At 41.2% G+C, this 21994-nt stretch overlaps 1 protein-coding gene across 1 annotated transcript in view; it reads right to left on the bottom strand.

Annotated features, from left to right (window-relative positions):
• LOC117526580 (complement C3-like) overlaps positions 1 to 21994 on the bottom strand; it is a gene marked incomplete at its 5' end in the record, with an annotated part of 127466 nt that overhangs the window by 63414 nt on the left and 42058 nt on the right. Inside the window, 5 exons of the mRNA XM_034188639.1 lie at positions 8323 to 8391; positions 21064 to 21193; positions 21307 to 21462; positions 21585 to 21776; positions 21889 to 21983. Coding sequence (XP_034044530.1) covers positions 8323 to 8391; positions 21064 to 21193; positions 21307 to 21462; positions 21585 to 21776; positions 21889 to 21983 — 642 coding nt within the window. The remainder of the gene's footprint in view (positions 1 to 8322; positions 8392 to 21063; positions 21194 to 21306; positions 21463 to 21584; positions 21777 to 21888; positions 21984 to 21994) is intronic.

Here is a 21994-nt window from a genome sequence, read left to right as displayed (position 1 = left end):
GTTCAACGGTGATGGCTGCCTTGAAATCGAAAGCTCAGTGAAACCGGTGCACTTGCCAAGGCGCCGGGTGCCAGTTGCCATGATGAAGCCATTGAAGGCTGAACTGCTCGACCTACAGAAAAGAGGAATCATTGCACCCGTGGAGCGCAACACAGATTGGATTAATGGTATGGTGGTAGTGCAGAAGCAGAATGGGAGGTTGCGAGTGTGTATCGATCCAAGACCCTTGAACAAGGCGCTGAAGCGCAGCCACTTTCCCTTGCAAACCATTGACGACATTCTTCCAGATTTGTCCAAAGCCAAGGTGTTTTGTGATGTCAAAAGCGGCTTCTGGCATGTTAAGCTAGACGAGGAGTCAAGCTTTTTGACTACCTTTGCGACACCATTTGGATGTTACAGGTGGCTGAGACTCCCAATGGGAATCAGCCCAGCGCCAGAGGTCTTCCAGCGAAAGCTGACAAGCACTGGATGATCTGCCAGGTCTGTACATCATCGCAGACGATGTCCTGATCACCGGACAAGGTGAGACACAAGAAATAGCACAGCGTGATCATGATGAGAAACTGAGACTGTTTCTGAACAGGTGCAGACAAAAGAACATCAAACTGAATGCAGAGAAGTTCAAACTGAAACAAAAGGAAGCGACATACATTGGACATCTCCTGACAGCGAATGGGCTGAAAGTCAACCTGGAAAAGGTGCGTGCCATTGAACAAATGCCAAGCCCAACTGATGTGAAAGCCGTGCAGAGACTGTTAGGCATGGTGAATTACTTAGCAAAGTTCTGCCCTCACCTCTCTGACCACTGTCAGCCGCTGAGAGAACTGACACACAAAGACTGTGAATGGAGGTGGTCAGAGCAACATGAGGAGATGTTTCTCAAACTGAAAAAAATGATTGCAAACACACCGGTGCTCAAATACTACAGTCCAGAAGAGGAGCTGACTGTGCAGTGTGATGCTTCAGACACAGGCCTAGGAGCAGCACTGGTCCAGAGGGGTAAGCCCATAGCTTTTGCAAGCAGAGCACTCACACAGACAGAAAGGGGCTATGCCCAAATAGAGAAAGAATTCTTAGCGATGATTTTTAGTTTGGAGAAGTTCCACCAGTACACTTATGGCCGTAAAGTTACTGTACAGAGTGATCACAAACCCTTAGAAAACATTGTGTGGAAGCCTTTACTAAGTGCTCCCAAACGACTGCAGCGAATGATGATGCGCATTCAGAACTATGATGTGGATGTAGTGTACTTACCAGGAAGAGATATGGTGTTGGCAGACACCTTGAGCCGAGCTTACCTTCCAGAATGTTCGTCCTATGGCTCAGTGGAAGTTAAAATAGAGACTATAAATATGTTACAGCATGTGCCCATATCTGCAGACAGCCTTAGTTCAATTCGTTCTGCCACAAAGGAGGATGCAACACTGCAGATTCTCATTGAAACCATACAGAAAGGCTGGCCAAATGACAAAGCAAAGATAGCTAGTGACATTAGGCCATACTTCTCTTTTCAAGATGAATTGAGCCATCAAGATGGAATAGTGTTCAGAGGCGAACGTGTCGTCATCCCCTATGCACTGAGGAGAGACATTACGTGCCGTTTACACTCCTCTCATCTGGGCGTAGAAGGATGCCTACGGAGGGCCAGAGAGTGCGTATACTGGCCAGGGATTAATGACCAAATCAAAACATATGTAAGCAAGTGTGACATCTGCAGGTCAGTGGATTACAAGCAGCAAAAAGAAACACTGATCTCACATGAAATGCCAAACCGTCCATGGGCTAAAGTGGGCACTGATCTGTTTACTTTTGACAACAAGGACTATCTAGTCACAGTAGATTATCACTCCAACTTCTGGTAAATTGACTACCTGTCAGACATGAAATCTACATCAGTGATAAAGAAATTGAAAGCCCACTTTGCCAGACAAGGAATCCCTGATGTTGTCATTTCAGATAATGGACCACAATACTCCTCGCAAGAATTCAAAAGATTCAGCGAACAATGGGAATTCCTGCACAAGCCTGGGCACCCTCAATGCAATGGCAAAGCTGAATCGGCGGTCAAAACAGCCAAGAGACTGTTGCTCAAAGTGAAAATAGCTGGACAAGATCCTTACCTCGCGCTGTTGGATCACCGCAACACACCATCACAAGGCCTAGACAGCAGTCCAGCACAAAGACTTCTAAGCCGCCGCACCAGAACACTGCTGCCCACTAAAGCGAGCCTTCTGCAGCCAAAAGTGCAACAAGTGGAGCAGAGCCTGAAAAGGAAACAAGAACGCCAGTGTGCCTACTACAATCAATCAGCCAGAGATCTGGACACACTGAAACCAGGTGACTGTGTGCGAGTACAACCATTCAAGCCGCACACATTGTGGAGACTAGGCAAGGTACTGAGGATCATGGATGCAAGATCATACAACATCCAACTGCAGTCTGGTGGTGTTCTTAGGAGGAACCGCAAACACCTCCGGCGTGCCAATGCACAGGCTTTCAGTGAGCCTATGGACATGGACACTGATGTACCATCACCAGCTGTTCCTGACACACAAACCACAACGTCTGACCAGGACAGTGCTGGTCAGAGTGACCTACCTGTGACCACTAGATCTGGTCGCACAGTGGTAAAACCACAAAGATTCAAAGACTTTGTGAATCACTAGTGGTGAACCACCTATGGCCTGTGGGGGGAGAAGGGAATAGAAAGAGAAAAAGAAAAAAAAGACAAATATGTTGTAAATGTGAAAAAAAAAATCCATTGTTATTACAAACATGTCTGTGTACGCAATGTGTTAAGCTGGTAATGAGTTAATAAGGACAATCATCTATAACTTTGATCTTGAATTTATTTAAAGTAAGAATATTAGAATGGATGTCAATCTGAACCATCATTTAATTTTAATGATAACTACAACTATTTTTAAGTTCATCTTGCCTAGGATGTGATTAATATCTGAACAGTTGTGATTTATACTTTACAGATTAGATTTCCAGTAACAGTTATCAATCAATCAATCAATTTTTTTATATAGCGCCAAATCACAACAAACAGTTGCCCCAAGGCGCTTTATATTGTAAGGCAAGGCCATACAATAATTATGTAAAACCCCAACGGTCAAAACGACCCCCTGTGAGCAAGCACTTGGCTACAGTGGGAAGGAAAAACTCCCTTTTAACAGGAAGAAACCTCCAGCAGAACCAGGCTCAGGGAGGGGCAGTCTTCTGCTGGGACTGGTTGGGGCTGAGGGAGAGAACCAGGAAAAACACATGCTGTGGAGGGGAGCAGAGATCGATCACTAATGATTAAATGCAGAGTGGTGCATACAGAGCAAAAAGAGAAAGAAACAGTGCATCATGGGAACATCCCAGCAGTCTACGTCTATAGCAGCATAACTAAGGGATGGTTCAGGGTCACCTGATCCAGCCCTAACTATAAGCTTTAGCAAAAAGGAAAGTTTTAAGCCTAATCTTAAAAGTAGAGAGGGTGTCTGTCTCCCTGATCTGAATTGGGAGCTGGTTCCACAGGAGAGGAGCCTGAAAGCTGAAGGCTCTGCCTCCCATTCTACTCTTACAAACCCTAGGAACTACAAGTAAGCCTGCAGTCTGAGAGCGAAGCGCTCTATTGGGGTGATATGGTACTACGAGGTCCCTAAGATAAGATGGGACCTGATTATTCAAAACCTTATAAGTAAGAAGAATAATTTTAAATTCTATTCTAGAATTAACAGGAAGCCAATGAAGAGAGGCCAATATGGGTGAGATATGCTCTCTCCTAGTCCCCGTCAGTACTCTAGCTGCAGCATTTTGAATTAACTGAAGGCTTTTTAGGGAACTTTTAGGACAACCTGATAATAATGAATTACAATAGTCCAGCCTAGAGGAAATAAATGCATGAATTAGTTTTTCAGCATCACTCTGAGACAAGACCTTTCTGATTTTAGAGATATTGCGTAAATGCAAAAAAGCAGTCCTACATATTTGTTTAATATGCGCTTTGAATGACATATCCTGATCAAAAATGACTCCAAGATTTCTCACAGTATTACTAGAGGTCAGGGTAATGCCATCCAGAGTAAGGATCTGGTTAGACACCATGTTTGTAAGATTTGTGGGGCCAAGTACAATAACTTCAGTTTTATCTGAGTTTAAAAGCAAGAAATTAGAGGTCATCCATGTCTTTATGTCTGTAAGACAATCCTGCAGTTTAGCTAATTGGTGTGTGTCCTCTGGCTTCATGGATAGATAAAGCTGGGTATCTGCGTAACAATGAAAATTTAAGCAATACCGTCTAATAATACTGCCTAAGGGAAGCATGTATAAAGTGAATAAAATTGGTCCTAGCACAGAACCTTGTGGAACTCCATAATTAACTTTAGTCTGTGAAGAAGATTCCCCATTTACATGAACAAATTGTAATCTATTAGACAAATATGATTCAAACCACCGCAGCGCAGTGCCTTTAATACCTATGGCATGCTCTAATCTCTGTAATAAAATTTTATGGTCAACAGTATCAAAAGCAGCACTGAGGTCTAACAGAACAAGCACAGAGATGAGTCCACTGTCCGAGGCCATAAGAAGATCATTTGTAACCTTCACTAATGCTGTTTCTGTACTATGATGAATTCTAAAACCTGACTGAAACTCTTCAAATAGACCATTCCTCTGCAGATGATCAGTTAGCTGTTTTACAACTACCCTTTCAAGAATTTTTGAGAGAAAAGGAAGGTTGGAGATTGGCCTATAATTAGCTAAGATAGCTGGGTCAAGTGATGGCTTTTTAAGTAATGGTTTAATTACTGCCACCTTAAAAGCCTGTGGTACATAGCCAACTAACAAAGATAGATTGATCATATTTAAGATCGAAAGAGTCTAACCAAATACCGGCATCACTGAAAGCAGCCAAAGATAACGATACGTCTTTGGGATGGTTATGAGTAATTTTTTCTCTAATAGTTAAAATTTTGTTAGCAAAGAAAGTCATGAAGTCATTACTAGTTAAAGTTAATGGAATACTCAGCTCAATAGAGCTCTGACTCTTTGTCAGCCTGGCTACAGTGCTGAAAAGAAACCTGGGGTTGTTCTTATTTTCTTCAATTAGTGATGAGTAGAAAGATGTCCTAGCTTTACGGAGGGCTTTTTTATAGAGCAACAGACTCTTTCCAGGCTAAGTGAAGATCTTCTAAATTAGTGAGACGCCATTTCCTCTCCAACTTACGGGTTATCTGCTTTAAGCTACGAGTTTGTGAGTTATACCACGGAGTCAGGCACTTCTGATTTAAAGCTCTCTTTTTTAGAGGAGCTACAGCATCCAAAGTTGTCTTCAATGAGGATGTAAAACTATTGACGAGATACTCTATCTCACAGAGTTTAGGTAGCTACTCTGCACTGTGTTGGTATATGGCATTAGAGAACATAAAGAAGGAATCATATCCTTAAACCTAGTTACAGCGCTTTCTGAAAGACTTCTAGTGTAATGAAACTTATTCCCCACTGCTGGGTAGTCCATCAGAGTAAATGTAAATGTCATTAAGAAATGATCAGACAGAAGGGAGTTTTCAGGGAATACTGTTAAGTCTTCTATTTCCATACCATAAGTCAGAACAAGATCTAAGATATGATTAAAGTGGTGGGTGGACTCATTTACTTTTTGAGCAAAGCCAATAGAGTCTAATAATAGATTAAATGCAGTGTTGAGGCTGTCATTCTCAGCATCTGTGTGGATGTTAAAATCGCCCACTATAATTATCTTATCTGAGCTAAGCACTAAGTCAGACAAAAGGTCTGAAAATTCACAGAGAAACTCACAGAAACGACCAGGTGGACGATAGATAATAACAAATAAAACTGGTTTTTGGGACTTCCAATTTGGATGGACAAGACTAAGAGTCAAGCTTTCAAATGAATTAAAGCTCTGTCTGGGTTTTTGATTAATTAATAAGCTGGAATGGAAGATTGCTGCTAATCCTCCCCCTCGGCCCGTGCTATGAGCATTCTGACAGTTAGTGTGACTCGGGGGTGTTGACTCATTTAAACTAACATATTCATCCTGCTGTAACCAGGTTTCTGTAAGGCAGAATAAATCAATATGTTGATCAATTATTATATCATTTACTAACAGGGACTTAGAAGAGAGAGACCTAATGTTTAATAGACCACATTTAACTGTTTTAGTCTGTGGTGCAGTTGAAGGTGCTATATTATTTTTTCTTTTTGAATTTTTATGCTTAAATAGATTTTTGCTGGTTATTGGTAGTCTGGGAGCAGGCACCGTCTCTACGGGGATGGGGTAATGAGGGGATGGCAGGGGGAGAGAAGCTGCAGAGAGGTGTGTAAGACTACAGTTATGAGTTATACCTTGTGGACAAGATTTTCAGTAACACTTGACCTCTTACCTTGACGGAATTTTGAATGTGTACATTGTTTACAAGTTAAGAGTGTACAACCCCTGGCAACAATTATGGAGTCACCAGCCTCAGAGGATGTTCATTCAGTTGTTTAATTTTGTAGAAAAAAAGCAGATCACAGACATGACACAAAACTAAAGTCATTTCAAATGGCAACTTTCTGGCTTTAACACTATAAGAAATCAAGAAGAAAAGATTGTGGCAGTCAGTAATGGTTACTTTTTTAGACCAAGCAGAGGAAAAAAATATGGAATCACTCAATTCTGAGGAAAAAAATTATGGAATCACCCTGTAAATTTTCATCCCCCAAATTAACACCTGCATCAAATCAGATCTGCTCATTGACATTGACCCTATGCCATGACATTGACCCTATGTGTCTTTTTGCAAGGAATGTTTTTGCAGTTTTTGCTCTATGGCAAGATGCATTATCATCTTGAAAAATGATTTCATCATCCCCAAACATCTTTTCAATTGTCCAAAATATCAACATAAACTTCTCCCCATCTCCCCAGTGCCTTTACCTGACATGCAGCCCCATATCATCAATGACTGTGGAAATTTACATGTTCTCTTCAGGCAGTCATCTTTATAAATCTCATTGGAAAGGCACCAAACAAAAGTTCCAGCATCATCACCTTGCCCAATGCAGATTTGAGATTCGTCACTGAATATGACTTTCATCCAGTCATCCACAGTCCACAATTGCTTTTCCTTAGCCCATTGTAACCTTGTTTTTTTCTGTTTAGGTGTTAATGATGCCTTTCGTTTAGCTTTTCTGTATGTAAATCCCATTTCCTTTAGGCGGTTTCTTACAGTTCGGTCATAGACGTGGACTCCAGTTTCCTCCCATTCGTTCCTCATTTGTTTTGTTGTACATTTTTCGATTTTTGAGACATATTGCTTTAAGTTTTCTGTCTTGACGCTTTGATGTCTTCCTTGGTCTACCAGTATGTTTGCCTTTAACAACCTTCCCATGTTGTTTGTATTTGGTCCAGAGTTTAGACACAGCTGACTGAACAACCAACATCTTTTGCAACATTGCGTGATGATTTACTCTCTTTTAAGAGTTTGATAATCCTCTCCTTTGTTTCAACTGACCTCTCTCATGTTGGAGCCATGATTCATGTCAGTCCACTTCGTGCAACAGCTCTCCAAGGTGTGATCACTCCTTTTTAGATGCAGACTAACGAGCAGATCTGATATGATGCAGGTGTTAGTTTTGGGGATGAAAATTTACAGGGTGATTCCATAATTATTTCCTAAGAATTGAGTGATTCCATATTTTTTTCCTTTGCTTGGTCTAAAAAAGTAACCGTTACTGACTTCCACAATCTTTTTTTCTTGATTTCTTATAGTGTTTCTTAAAGCCAGAAAGTTGCCATTTGAAATGACTTTAGTTTTGTGTCATGTCTGTGATCTGCTTTTTTTCTACAAGATTAAACAACTGAATGAACATCCTCCGAGGCCAGTGATTCCATAATTTTTGCCAGGGGTTGTAATCAGAAAAAAAAAGAAAAAAAAAAAAGAGAAAGGATGTATCAATGGGAATTGTTGTCCACACGGACTGTTTTGTGTGTTGCACCAGTGACTGAGCCAGAGAAGTCATGTGTCTTATAGCTCCAGTTATGAGTTAAATAAAACTATAGCCCCGTTGGGGTAGAAAGATATCTTCTGTAGTCCGTTTTTAGTTAATAAGAGGCAAAAAAATAACAATAATCACAACTGCATGTTGTTCTGATTACTTGTTAATCATACTGATTGTATTATCCATTTTAAATAATGTCAATATTTATGTTTTTCCCTCATTGTTAGCCTTAAATTGCCTCCTTCACAACTTATTTGGAATTGTTGCAGACCTGTAATGCAAGAAAGGTGTTGTAATATGTCAGTGCTTCAAAATGGCTCTTACCAAGGGTGGTTCTGACATCCATTAGAGTGGTTGCTCGTTTCTTTCTGCTCAGGACTGGGCACTTCAGATCTAAAATTGCAACACAGAATTATTCTTTCTCTAAACAACATCAATTTCAAAGTAATTTGATCACTGTGTTTTCAATAGTTATTTCACTTCTCTCAGTGAATGTACTGAAAAATTATGATTTCAAATCAAGTCTAGTCAACTTTATTTATTAATTCTGCAATGCATACACAGTGAGAATTGAAATTCCATTACTCTGTCTCCCAGAAAATACAGAGAAAAAAAAAAAGAACACAACAGTAGAATATAAATGAACATATAACTACAGGAGACAGTAGAATGTGGTCAGTGAGGTACCTGGTGGTACCAGTATGTCTTATGCATTTTCTTTTGCTGCTAATGCTTAAAAAGCTGTATTAAGGAGATGTTTTGACATCTTTATGGGCTGCTGCTTACGAGGGTAGGCTGAAAAGTTCTAAGGCTCACCAAGAAGAAGAAATGCCATTTCAATAAAACTTGGCATGCATTAAGTTCAACTCTTCTGATGACTAACTGTGTTTTTTTCTTCCAGGTTGTGAGGTAGTTTGGTTCATAGCCAAACAGGGAAACGGCAAAAATGGACAAAATCTGGCATCGCGGTGTGATTAAGTACCTGCATAAGAAGGGGTTAAAGCCCAAGGACATTCATGCGGATATGGTTGCTACATTAGGGGATGAAGCTCCCTCCATATCTACAGTGCAGAAGTGGGCAACTGAATTTAAGAGGGGCAGAGAGAGCCTTGAAGACGACCCAAGGTCTGGGCGACCTGCAACAGCCACAACCCAGAAAAACATTGACCTTGTTCATAAAATGGTGATGGACGACAGACGATCGATGATTAATCAGCTAGCAGATGCTGTGGGAATATCCCATGAGAGAATTGAACACATTCTGCATGAAGAACTTGGAATGTCAAAGGTGTCAGCTCGGTGGGTGCCACATCTTCTGACGCCTGATCAGAAACGCACCAGGCTAGTCATGTCGAAGGCAAACTTGGCGCAATTTTGAAGAGGATCCAGCCAATTACAAGGAATGTTTTCTTACCCAGGATGAGTGTTGGGTTCACCAGTTTGAACCAGAGACAAAAAAACAATCAGTGCAGTGGAAACACCCAAGGTCACCACCTCCAAAGAAGGCCAAGGTTGTTTTGTCTGCGGGGAAGGTCATGGTTTCAGTTTTCTGGGATGCCAAGGGCATTGTGTTCGTGGACTATCTTGAAAAGGGACAAACCATAAATGGACAGTACTATTCTAACCTACTGAGACAGTTACACGAGGCTATCAAAAAGAAGCGACCAGGAAAGCTGATGAAAGGGGTGCTGTTCCATCAAGACAATGCCCCAGCTCACAAGTCAACAGTGGCCATGGCCACTATCCACGAGTGTGGATTCGAACTGAGTAAATTTATCATTCTGCAAATGGGGTGCAGGATTATCAAACACATTCTTATGTGCAAGTCAAACTACTTCAGTTCAATTTATTTAAAAGGGACCATGTGCAATTAAAACATAAATGTTACCATTTGATGCACTGCACCAGAGTTAGCCATAGGCTAATTTGCATTTGCAGCCCCTGAACACAGATAAATATGACACATATAAAAACTTCAAACATTACAAATAAATACAACACAACCAAGACACATTAAACATCACTCAACAGATAAAAACTTATAGCAACACTATGTATCGTAAATAAAATGCCCCTCATAAGCACACACACATATACATAATCATAGGGTGTAGCAGCACGCACAGTACCCAACACTACACCCAGTCATGCACACTCCTTGTCACAAAAAAAGCGTTAACATTAGTGGGTGCATTGTTGTGAGCATTTTAAATATTTTTTGATATTAACTTTAAAATCACCAAATGAATCACAATTGTGTAACATTAACAGAAAGGGCTGCCTGCCCAAATGCTGAGTAGCAAAAGGGTAGGACACAGTCATGTATGGAAGCTATTCTCGTGGACTTTACAAAGCCATGATAACAAACTTGCACAAACAGGCGGGAGCCAAGCCTTTTAAGATTTTGTAAACAGCACATAGATTTGAAAATATCCTTCTCCTTTGTCTGTCGGCTGTTCCCGTTAGGGGTCGCCACAGCAGATCAATGTTTTCCATCTCACCCTGTCCTCTGTATCTTCCTCTGTCACACCAACCACCTGCATGTCCTCCCTCAGCACATCCATAAACCTCCTCTTTGGCCTCCCTCTTCTCCTCCTGCATGGTGGCTCCATCCTCAGCATCCTTCTCCCTATATACCCTGGGTCCTTCCACTGCACATGTCCAAACCATCTCAATCTCACCTCTCTGACTTTGTCTCTAAACCGTCCCACCTGAGCTGTCCCTCTGATATGTTCATCCCTAATCTTGTCCATTCTCGTCACTCTCAAAGAGAATCTCAACATCTTCAGCTCTGCCACCTCCAGCTCTGCCTCCTGTCTTTTTGTTAGTTCCACCGTCTCTAAACCATACAACATAGCTGGTCTCACTACTGTCTTGTAAACTTTCCCCTTCACTCTTACTGATATTCTTCGGTCACAAATCACTCCTGCCACCTTTCTCCACCCACTCCACCCTGCCTGCACTCTCTTCTTCACCTCTTTACCACATTCTCCATTACTTTGAACAGTTGACCCCAAATATTTAAACTCATCTACTTTCACCACTTCTACTCCTTGTAACTGCACTATTCCACTGGGCTCCCTCCCATTCACACACATTTACTCAGTCTTGCTTCTACTGACTTTCATTCCCCTTCTCTCCAAAGCATATCTCCACATCTCCAGACTAGACTCAGCTTGCTCTCTACTCTCACTGCAGATCACAATGTCATCTGCAAACATCATAGTCCATGGGGACTCCTGTCTGATCTCATCCGTCAACCTGTCCATCACCACTGCAAACAAGAAAGGACTCAGAGCTGCTCCTTGGTGTAATGTTTCTGTGTAGGCTCTCAGTTGTCCAGGTGGTTTCCATAGTAGAGAAGCTTGAATCAATCCAGTCCAGTCAAAGATTCAAGCTTCTCTACTCTTTGGTGTAATCCCACCTCCACTTTGAATGAGTCTGTCATTCCTATTGCACATCTCACCGCTGTCACACTATTCTTGCACATATCCTGCACTACCCTAACATACTTCTCTGCCACTCCAGACTTCCTCATACAATACCACAACACTTCTCTTGGCACCCTATCATAAGCTTTTTCTAAGTCCACAAACACACAATGTAAGTCTTTCTGGCCTTCTCTGTACTTCTCCAACAGTATTCTCAGAGCAAACATTGCATCTGTAGTGCTCTTTCTTGGCATGAAACCATATTGCTGCTCACAGATCTTCACCTGCTTTCTAAGCCGAGCTTCTACTACTCTTTCCCCTAAATTCATGCTGTGGCTGATCAACTTTATGCCTCTGTAGTTACTGCAGCTCTGCACATCACCCTTGTTTTTGAAAATAAGAACCAGCACACTTCGTCTCCACTCCTCAGGCATCCTCTCACTTTCCAAGATTTTATTAAACAATCTGGTTAGAAACTCCACTGCGATCTCTCCTAGACATTTCCATGCCTCCACTGGAATGTCATCTGGACCAACTGCCTTTCCACTCTTCATCTTCTTCATAGCAGACCTCACTTCTTCCTTACTAATTTTTTCAATTTATTTTTCAATTTATTTTCATTTATATAGTGCCAAATCACAACAGAGTTGCCTCAAAGCGCTTCACACAGGTAAGGTCTAAACTTACCAACCCCCAGAGCAACAGTGGTAAGGAAAAACTCTGAGGAAGAAACCTCAAGCAGACCAGACTCAAAGGGGTGACCCTCTGCTTGGGCCATGCTACAAACATAAATTACAGAACAATTCACAGAACAATTCATGGACAAATATACATCAAAATGCTATTGGTGCACAGGACAGGAGGATAGCCAACATGAATACAACTCCCATCTCTGGATGGAGCTGCACCTTAAACAGAGAAAAAACAGAATCAGGCATCAGAAAGACAAAAAATACTGTATAATTTGCCAGGATTAAACAACAAGAAAAACAGAGAAATACTAAGATGATCGCCGGCCACGAGCCCTAAACGTCACTCAAAGACCCAGAATTTAGGTAAAGTTGAGGCCGCAGCCCACTCCAATTACTAATAAATGAATTAAAAGAGTAAAAGGCGTAAAACAAAACTGTACCAGTATGCTAGCCATATGAAAGGGAAAATAAGTGCGTCTTAAGTCTGGACTTGAAAATCTCCACAGAATCTGACTTTTATTGACGCAGGGAGATCATTCCACAGAACAGGGGCACGATAAGAGAAAGCTCTGTGACCTGCAGACTTCTTATTCACCTTAGGGACACAAAGTAGTCCTGCACCCTGAGAACGTAAAGCCCGGGGTGGTACGTAAGGTTTAATTAGGTCAGCTAGGTAGGGAGGTGCCAGTCCATGAATAATTTTCTAGGTTAGTAGCAGAACCTTAAAATCTGTTTTCACTGGGACAGGAAACCAGTGAAGAGATGCCAAAATGGGTGTAATGTGGTTGAACTTTCTGCTTCGTGTCAAAAGTCTGGCTACAACATTTTGAACCAATTCGAGACCCCTAATGCTAGACTGCGGTAAACCAGAAAATAGAGCATTGCAGTAGTCCAGTCTAGAAGAGAAAGTGCATGGATCAGGGTCTCAGCATCAGCCATAGACAGGATGGGACGAATCTTCGCTATATTTTGCAGGTGGAAGAAAGCAGTCCTAGTAATATTTCTAATGTGGAGGCCAAAGGACAACGAAGGATCAAAAATTACCCCAAGGTTCCTCACTTTGTCAGTGTGAGCCTGTGACACTCTCCTGTTTAGAAAAAGTATTGTGTCAGATGAAGCCTGCTGGCTCACCCAATGATCCTATTTAAAGAAGTGTTTCCCACAATGGCTTCCTCTGTCCTACACTGCGTCAATGGAAGCTTGATAAATGGGGTAGTGCCTGCTTGCCTGAAGCATGCGGTTGTTCAACCGTTGATAAAGAAGTCTGGTCTTGATCCTAGTGATCTATTCAACTTTCGCCCTATTTCTAAATTACCATTTTTGTCAAAGGTGTTGGAGAAAATTGTTTTTAATCAGTTGAAAGCTTTTTTTAGATGAGCATGAGATCCCTGAGGTCTTTCAATCTGGTTTTAAGAATTTTCATAGTACTGAGTCAGCTTTGATGAGGGTTTTTAATGACATGTTGGTGTCCACTGATTCTGGTCACACTGTTGTTTTGGTGTTGTTGGATCTGACTGCTGCGTTCAACACAGTGGATCATGAGATCCTCCTGGATCGCCTTAAGAATGTGGTCGGCATTCAAGGCTATGCTCTAGAATGGTTCAGATCCTACTTAATGGATAGGAGTTTTTGTGTAAAACTTGGAGATTTTGTTTCCTCCACAGCTCCTCTGTCATGTGGTGTACCACAAGGGTCCATTCTTGGGCCACTTCTTTTTTCATTGTATTTGCTTCCGCTGGGATCAGTTTTTCGTAGATTTGGGGCGTCATTTCACCTTTATGCTGATGACATTCAAATCTATGTGCCCCTAAAGCGTGAGAATGCTTTTGGTGCCAGTCATCTTGTGGAGTGCATTGAGAACATTAAAGACTGGATGTCTGCAAACTTCCTACTCTTTAATGAAAAGAAAACTGAAGTTCTTCTGGTCGGGCCAAGTAAATCAGGTAGTTGTGGTTCAATAAACCTTGGACCATTGACACAATGTATTAAATCTATGGTTTGCAACCTTGGTGTGAGAATGGATAAAGATTTTAAGCTTGATAAACAAATCAGTGCTGTTGTGAAGGCAAGTTTCTTTCATCTGAGGCAGCTAGCTAAGATTAAGTCCTCTCTTTCAAGGCATCACTTGGAGATTTTAATCCATGCTTTAGTTATGACTCGGCTGGATTATTGTAATGCACTGTACGCCGGTATTAGCCAGGCCTCACTTGCACGGCTGCAGCTGGTCCAGAATGCTGCAGCCCGTCTTTTGACTGGATCCCAGAGGTATGACCATGTTTCACCCATTCTTTTTTCCCTTCACTGGCTGCCTGTTTGCTATCGTATTGATTTTAAAATTTTATTGTTTGTTTTTAAATGTCTTAATGATCTTGCTCCACGGTATCTGTCTGACCTGCTCGTGTCTTATTCCTCATCACGTTCTCTTAGGTCACGAGATCAAGCTTTGCTTGTAGTTCCTCAGACTAAGCTCAAATGTAGAGGTGATAGAGCTTTTTCTGTTGTTGGGCCCAGATTGTGGAATGACCTGCCTTTCTGTATCAGGCAGGCTGAGTCACCTCTAGTTTTTAAATCTCATCTTAAAACATACTTGTTTTCTTTGGCTTTTGACTAGAGGGTTGATGATTTTATTGTTTTTAAAAACTTTTATTGTTGCCAATCTATTTATTTATTTTATGTCATTGTACAGCACTTTGGTCAACTTTGTTGTTTTTAAATGTGCTCTATAAATAAACTGGATTGGATTGATGTATGACACACGAGCCGAGGCTGAGCATTAACTGGTCAAATTGATGCCGATGTCTCACTGGACCAAGAACCATCATTTCAGTCTTATCAGAGTTTAAAAGTAGGAAGTTTCTAGACATCCAACTTCTCACTGCTGCAAGGCAATCTAAGGATTTTATGTGAACGAGATTACCAGCAGTTATCGGCATGTATAACTGAGTATCATCTGCATAGCAGTGAAAGGTAATCCCAAAACGCCGCAGTATGTGCCAAGGGGTTCTATATAAAGGAAAAAAAAGCAGGGGGCCTAAGACAGACCCCTGTGGAACCCCAAATTTCATGTCACTAAGGTTAGAGGTAGTGTTACTGTACAAAACACAGTGAGAACGACTGGTCAAGTATGACGTCAGCCATGCAAGGGCACTCCCAGTAATCCCAAAATGATTTTTCAGCCTATCAAGTAGAATATGATGATCCACTGTATCAAATGCAGCACTGAGATCTAACAGCAACAGAACCGTAGTGGTGTCCAAATCCAATGTAAGCAGAAGATCATTCACCACTTTAGTGAGAGCCGTCTCTGTGGAATGATATTTTTTAAAAGCAGACTGCAGTGGCTCAAAGAGATTATTCTCAGTAAGATAGTCTATGAAAAATTATAGATTTGATATCAGCCGATAGTTTGTCAATACACTAGGGTCAAGATTAGGTTTCTTAAGTAATGGTTTAATCACTGCAGATATGAAACATTTAGGAACAGATCCAGAAGTTAAAGAAAGATTAATAATTTCCAGCACAGTTTCCCCAAGAGTGGGCCACAGGTCCTTAAACAGTTTTGTTGGCATAGGATCAAATAAACAGGTTGTGCTTTTTGTTGACATTACGAGTTTTGTCAGCATGCCTAGTGAGATACTATCAAATTCTGTAAATCTAGGTAATACATCAGTAATGGCGCCCACCTCAATAGTAGGGTGTAGTGGCTGGGTTAAGGCATGCCGGGATATGTTTAACCTGATGTCTTCCCAAAGTAATCCAGGAAATCTGGTGCTGTAAAAGGAGAGTGAACTACAGGTGGTTGTCCATGCATAAGCGTTGCCACCATGTCGAACAAGAACTTTGAGTTATGCTTGTTTTTGTTGATCAAATCAGAGTAATCAATCAATCAATCAATCAATTTTTTTATATAGCGCCAAATCACAACAAACAGTTGCCCCAAGGCGCTTTATATTGTAAGGCAAGGCCATACAATAATTATGTAAAACCCCAACGGTCAAAACGACCCCCTGTGAGCAAGCACTTGGCTACAGTGGGAAGGAAAAACTCCCTTTTAACAGGAAGAAAAAATAAGTCCGCTTTGTAGCCAATAATGCATGCTTATAGTCTAAGATAGCATCACGCCATGCAAGGTGAAATACATCTAATTTTGAACGACACCAATTCCATTCTAGACCTCTTGCTTTATGCTTGAGGTCACGCAGATAATCATTGAACCAAGGTGACTGTGATTTGGGTGAGCGTGGTTTTAACACAGGGGGTGCAATCATGCCGAGTGTAGTTTTGAGCACTGAGTTTAAACTATCCACAAGTCTGTGTACTGACTGGGTATTTGTCAAATGTGAAGCTAAGACATCAGGCAGTCTAGCTTCAAGTTCAGTCTTAGTTAAGGAGTTGATGCATCGCTGTAATGATATATAAGGTTGTTGTTCCACTAAACATGGCAGCGAAACTGTAAACTTAAGAAGTGAGTGATCAGGCACCACTGATGTAAGAGGTGTGATGTCAATATTCATGACAGCAATACCACGTGCGAGAACCAGATTCAGGGTATTTCCACTAATGTGCATCAAATTCCGAATGCATTGCCGAAATCCTAATGCATACTAATCTCTTGTACTTCCTGATTTACGATCACCACATCATCCAGCCTTTTCTCTCGCTCATTTTCTTCATTAATCAGTTCTTCAAAATATTCCCTCCACCTTCTCAGCACACACTCCTCACTTGTCAGCACATTACCATGTGCATCTTTTACCATCCTAACTTGCTGCACATCCTTTCCAGCTCTGTCCCTTTGTCTGGCCAATCGGTACAAGTTATTTTCTCATTCCTTACTATTCAACTTCTTGCACAGCTTGCAATATGCCTTTTCCTTCACTTTTCCCATTTCTCTTTTTGCCTTAGGCCGCATTTCCTTGTACTCCTGTCTACTTTCTTCATCTCTCCGACTATCCCAAAAGTTTTTTGCCAACCTCTTTCTCCTTATGCTTTCCTGGACCTCTTCATTCCACCACCAAGTCTCTCTTGTCTTCCTTCCACTGTCCAGATATCATACCAGTACTGTCCTAGCTGTCTCCCTCACCATGTTTGCAGTACTTTTCCAGTTGTCCAAAATTGCTTCCCCACCAACCAGTGCTTCTCTCACCTGCTCACTAAATTTCACACAACAGTCTTCCTCCTTCAGCTTCCACCATCTGACCCTTTGTTGAGCTCTCACTCTCTTCTTCCTCTTTACCTCTAAAGTCATCCTGCAAACAACCATCCTATGCTGTCTAACGACACTCTCTCCTGCCACCACCTTACAGTCTCTGATTTCTTTTAGCTTGCTTCTCCTATAAAGAATATAGTCCACCTGTGTGCACCTTCCTCCACTTTTATATGTTACCCTGTGCTCTTCCCTTTTCTTAAAGTATGTCTTCACCACAGCCATTTCCATCCTTTTTGCAAAATCAACTACCATCTGTCCTTCCCCATTCCTATCCTTGATACCATATCTACCCATTACTTCCTCATCACCTCTGTTCCCTTCACCAACATGCCCATTGAAGTCTGCTCCTATCACCACTCTTTCATGCTTGGGCACACTCTCCACCACCTCATCTAACACACTCCAGAAATCTTTCTCCTTCATCTCACAACCTACCTGTGGGGCATATGCACTGATGATATTCATCATCACCCCTTCAATTTCCAACTTTACATTCATCACCCTGTCAGACACTCACTGAAGCTCCAACACACTTTTAACATACTCTTCCTTTAAAATGACCCCAACACCATTTCTGTTCCTGTCCTCACCATGGTACAACAACTTGTACCCACCGCCGATGCTCCTGCTCTTACTTCCCTTCCACTTGGTCTCTTGCACACACACAATATGTCTACCTTCTCCTCTCCATCATATCAGCCAGCTCTCTCCTTTTACCAGTCATACTACCAACGTTCAAAGTCCCCACTCTCATTTCCACCCTTAGTTTCTTCTTCTCCCACTGTTTGTGGAAACATTCTCCTCCTCTTCTTTGTCGTCTTCGCCCACCATTGTAGCATATTACACAAATCTCAACTATGCAGACTAAGCTTTGAAAATATCCTAAAATTTTCAAAAGATAATAGATTGTACTTGTATAATATGCTGCAATGGTGATACCTCAGTGGCTTTTTGTCAAAATTTTTCATGGCCTGGTTGTACAAAGATACAGTATGAAATATGGGGAAAAAAATCAAAGCATGCAAAAATATCTTGGCAGCCTCAGTAGATAGAAAGGATCTAATTTGTCTAAAAAGAGCCAGCTAATATTTAATCGTTTGTCATTTTTTTTATATGTTTTTTATAGCTCAAATTCGGATCCAGTAACACACCAAGATATTTGAATTCAGTGACAATCTCAAATTGTTCACCCCCAATGCAGACTTTTACATCTGAGATGTTCAATTTCGTTTTGGAGAAGAATATACCTTTAGTTTTGCCTACATTGAAAGTGAGACAGGAGCGGTCTAACCACTCAGCCACTCCTTTGGAGTGAACTACAGCTTTAAGGACGGCCCACAATGGCGCACGGCGCGCCACGCTCCGAGGCAGAAACCACCACATCATTTCTAAACGGATGGCTGTGTGGAGCCGGGACCGTCGTGTGCAATTTCTATGGTTATCACAAGAGCTGGACATCAGCCATTTTCCAGCAGATTTCACTTTTAACAAGAGATTTTGTCATGGAAAGCCGCGCAGAGGTTTCGCGCGTCAGGACCGATTCGCTGATGAAGCGAGACAAAGGAACACCTCCGTTTCGGAGTGTTAGAGGACAAGTTGGGACATGTCTATCTTGGCTTTCAGTGCTTACCAGTCGAGTAAGTATAGGAGAAATTGTGGAGAGCTCGAAGCGTGGCGCGCCGTGCGCCATTGTGGGCCATCCTTAAAGCTGTAGTAACACTCCTTATTCTCTGTGAAGCCCGTAAAATTTTCACCGAAAGCCAGATAAATTTTTCGAATGGTTTCCAGCTGCCTGTCTCTAACAGTTTCTGAAAAAAATTCTGATGGAAAAAAAGCTGAAATCATTCCGCCATTTCCTCGCAATGAAACAACGACGAGAAGGGTGGACCAGTGCTCACTCAAAGCCTGCCCACAGGAGAATGACGCAACCGACAGGCGTGGAAAAACTCACACATGCACACGAAGGTTCAAGCTTGGCTGACGTAAAAACATATGAATCAAATCTATATAGTTTTTGAAAAAAATAAAAAGTACGATACTTTTCTAACAGACCTCGTAAAGCCATCAAAAGGAAGAACGTAATTTCATGGCAAAGGGTCGATATTCAGCACTCCGCCACACAGACGCCATTACTCGTAACTCACAGCATAACGAGTAAATAAATCAGGGCAGAGCCCTCATCATGTCCAGCAAGTTTGAAGGATCTACAATTAAATAGCACTTTTGATAACTTTTGATCAGCATGGTGTCATGATGATGTGTACCAAACAGACTTTTTTGTGCATCCCAGCATGGTAAATATGTGTACCAAATTTCGTGAGGCTATGACAAAAAAAACCCAATGCGGAGGGCTTTTTGAAAAATTCTAGGGAGCACTATTTCGCCATTTCGCTGCAACCATGTGCAAGACCCCCAAAATAACGAATTTTGGATCTGGCCGGATGACTTGGCAAAGGTTGGTGAGTTTTTGAGCATGGGAAAAGGCTGAAATTTTGATTTCAAATGTTAATATGATTATCAAAAGTTAAATTGTTAATATTTTTCCAAATTTCATTGCTGTTGCTCTTAGCATCATTCATAAGTTGAAGGAAAAAGTGTGACTTGGCTATTCTCAATTCGTTAATCAATTTATTCCTTCAACATTTATAAACTAAAATATCTGTATCTCTTCTGGTTTTGATGGCCTTTTTAGAGCAGTATCTCTACTTTTCATCAGTTGCCATAAATTTTCATTGAACCAAGGCAGGTTGACCTTGCTTCTGTTTTTTCGATGAATTTTTACAGTGAATTTATGCCTAACAGCACTGATTTTAGATGTAAATAACTGACAGCTACACTTCTGATTTTCTGAGGATAAAATGTCTTCCCAATCCAAATTATTTATCTCATTATTAATTGTGTCCCATTTACTTTTAGGTATACAGAAGCAATTTTTGGAATGAAAAGTTGCTATAGTACTCTTAAATCTGTTTTTAGTTAATTTCCTTGCCACCAGAATTAAGTTGTGGTCAGACAGACCAATAGTCAAATTGTAGCTTTTTGTTATCCTTTCATGGGAGACATGGATGGAAGACCTCTAATTTCCTGCTTTTAAACTCAGATAAAACTGAAGTTATTGTACTTGGCCCCACAAATCTTAGAAACATGGTGTCTAACCAGATCCTTACTCTGGATGGCATTACCCTGACCTCTAGTAATACTGTGAGAAATCTTGGAGTCATTTTTCATCATGTCCTTCAATGCGCATATTAAGCAAATATGTCGGACTGCTTTTTTGCATTTGTGCATTATCTCTAAAATTTAGAACGGTCTTGTCTCAGAGTGATGCTGAAAAACTAATTCATGCATTTATTTATAATGTGAGTTCACAGAACAAAAATGTAAGACAATCATGTTACTGGCCATGATTCTATTCTCACTGTAAAAAGAAAAGCAAAAAAAGACACAGCCGCACTTTGCAATATTTAATTCCTGTTATAAAGAGCGGACAGAATTATCCTCCGCCTGCACGTACACAAGGAAGTACTGAACTGACAATGGATGACTTTTTCATCCTTTTATTTTTTACATGAATGACCTGATGCGCTCATATTTCACGAGTGCCATTCAAATCCTCCATCGTACACCATTTGGCTTCATGTGTGAAGGGGCCCTAATTATCCCTACTTTGTAGTTCTCTTTATTTGTATCTGTCACAGAAGGAAAATGACACTTGAAAATGAAGTAGCGGTACCTTGTCTGTAGGGAGTCCCAGCTGCAGTGTTCGTCTCAAACACAAGCCCAGCATCAGAAAACACACTCATGCTGTCCTTTCCGCCACCTGGTGTGCAGCCTGTGTCATAACTGTCCACCACATCCCAGACCTGAAGAGGGTAGAAATCAGCATTTGAAATGCAAGAATTCAATTTTAAACAACTCAATAAAGTCACGTGAATTAAATAATTTAACATGTAGACCACAAAAGAAAATAAAATGCCTTTTTCTGGGAGAGGAGATGTTTGTTATTTAGGATGTAGACGCCTTTGTCAACTGCGACCAGTCCCACTGTAGCACCTGGGGTTCCTGTCACTTTTAGACCAAACATTGTGCGAGGCTCATAGGATGCTTTAAAACTGGTTGGTTCCAACTTCAACTAAAAAACGGATGATGGAGAATGAAAAAGATGCAGATTTATATTTAAGCAAAGTAATTTTGCATATTTCTACACACATACAGAGAAATGTAAGTTACATATCAGCAGTGCATATGTCTTACTACACCCATGCAGGTGTCCTTGACATCAATCCAAACTGAGTCTGATACAACTTCATCTGGCTGTGGATGGTAATAGGCGATGATGCGGAATGATGGAATCATGTTCTTGGTAACCTGCTCTATTAATGATACCAGCATTTGGCCTTTTGTTCTATATTTGCCGTGTTTCACCAGCTGACCTCTGCTCATGATCTGTGTATAAAGATACAAAAAAGAGAAAATGTCAGTACTTAATGACCACGAGTGTGCATGCCACACAATATTCCTGACCAGAAAGAAAAAGGCATGAGTGTCAAAAGTTCACCAGGTATGTAATGTCATGTTCTTGATTTGACTGTTGGTTGAGGTTGAAGTTGATTTTCAAGTTGTTTCCTAATTGCAGCTCAGCTTTACCCACTCCTACATGAACA

This window comes from Thalassophryne amazonica, chromosome 15 (genome assembly GCF_902500255.1).
Source record: "Thalassophryne amazonica chromosome 15, fThaAma1.1, whole genome shotgun sequence".
Lineage (NCBI taxonomy): Eukaryota > Metazoa > Chordata > Actinopteri > Batrachoidiformes > Batrachoididae > Thalassophryne > Thalassophryne amazonica.
This window is presented reverse-complemented; position numbering and strand designations above follow the sequence as displayed.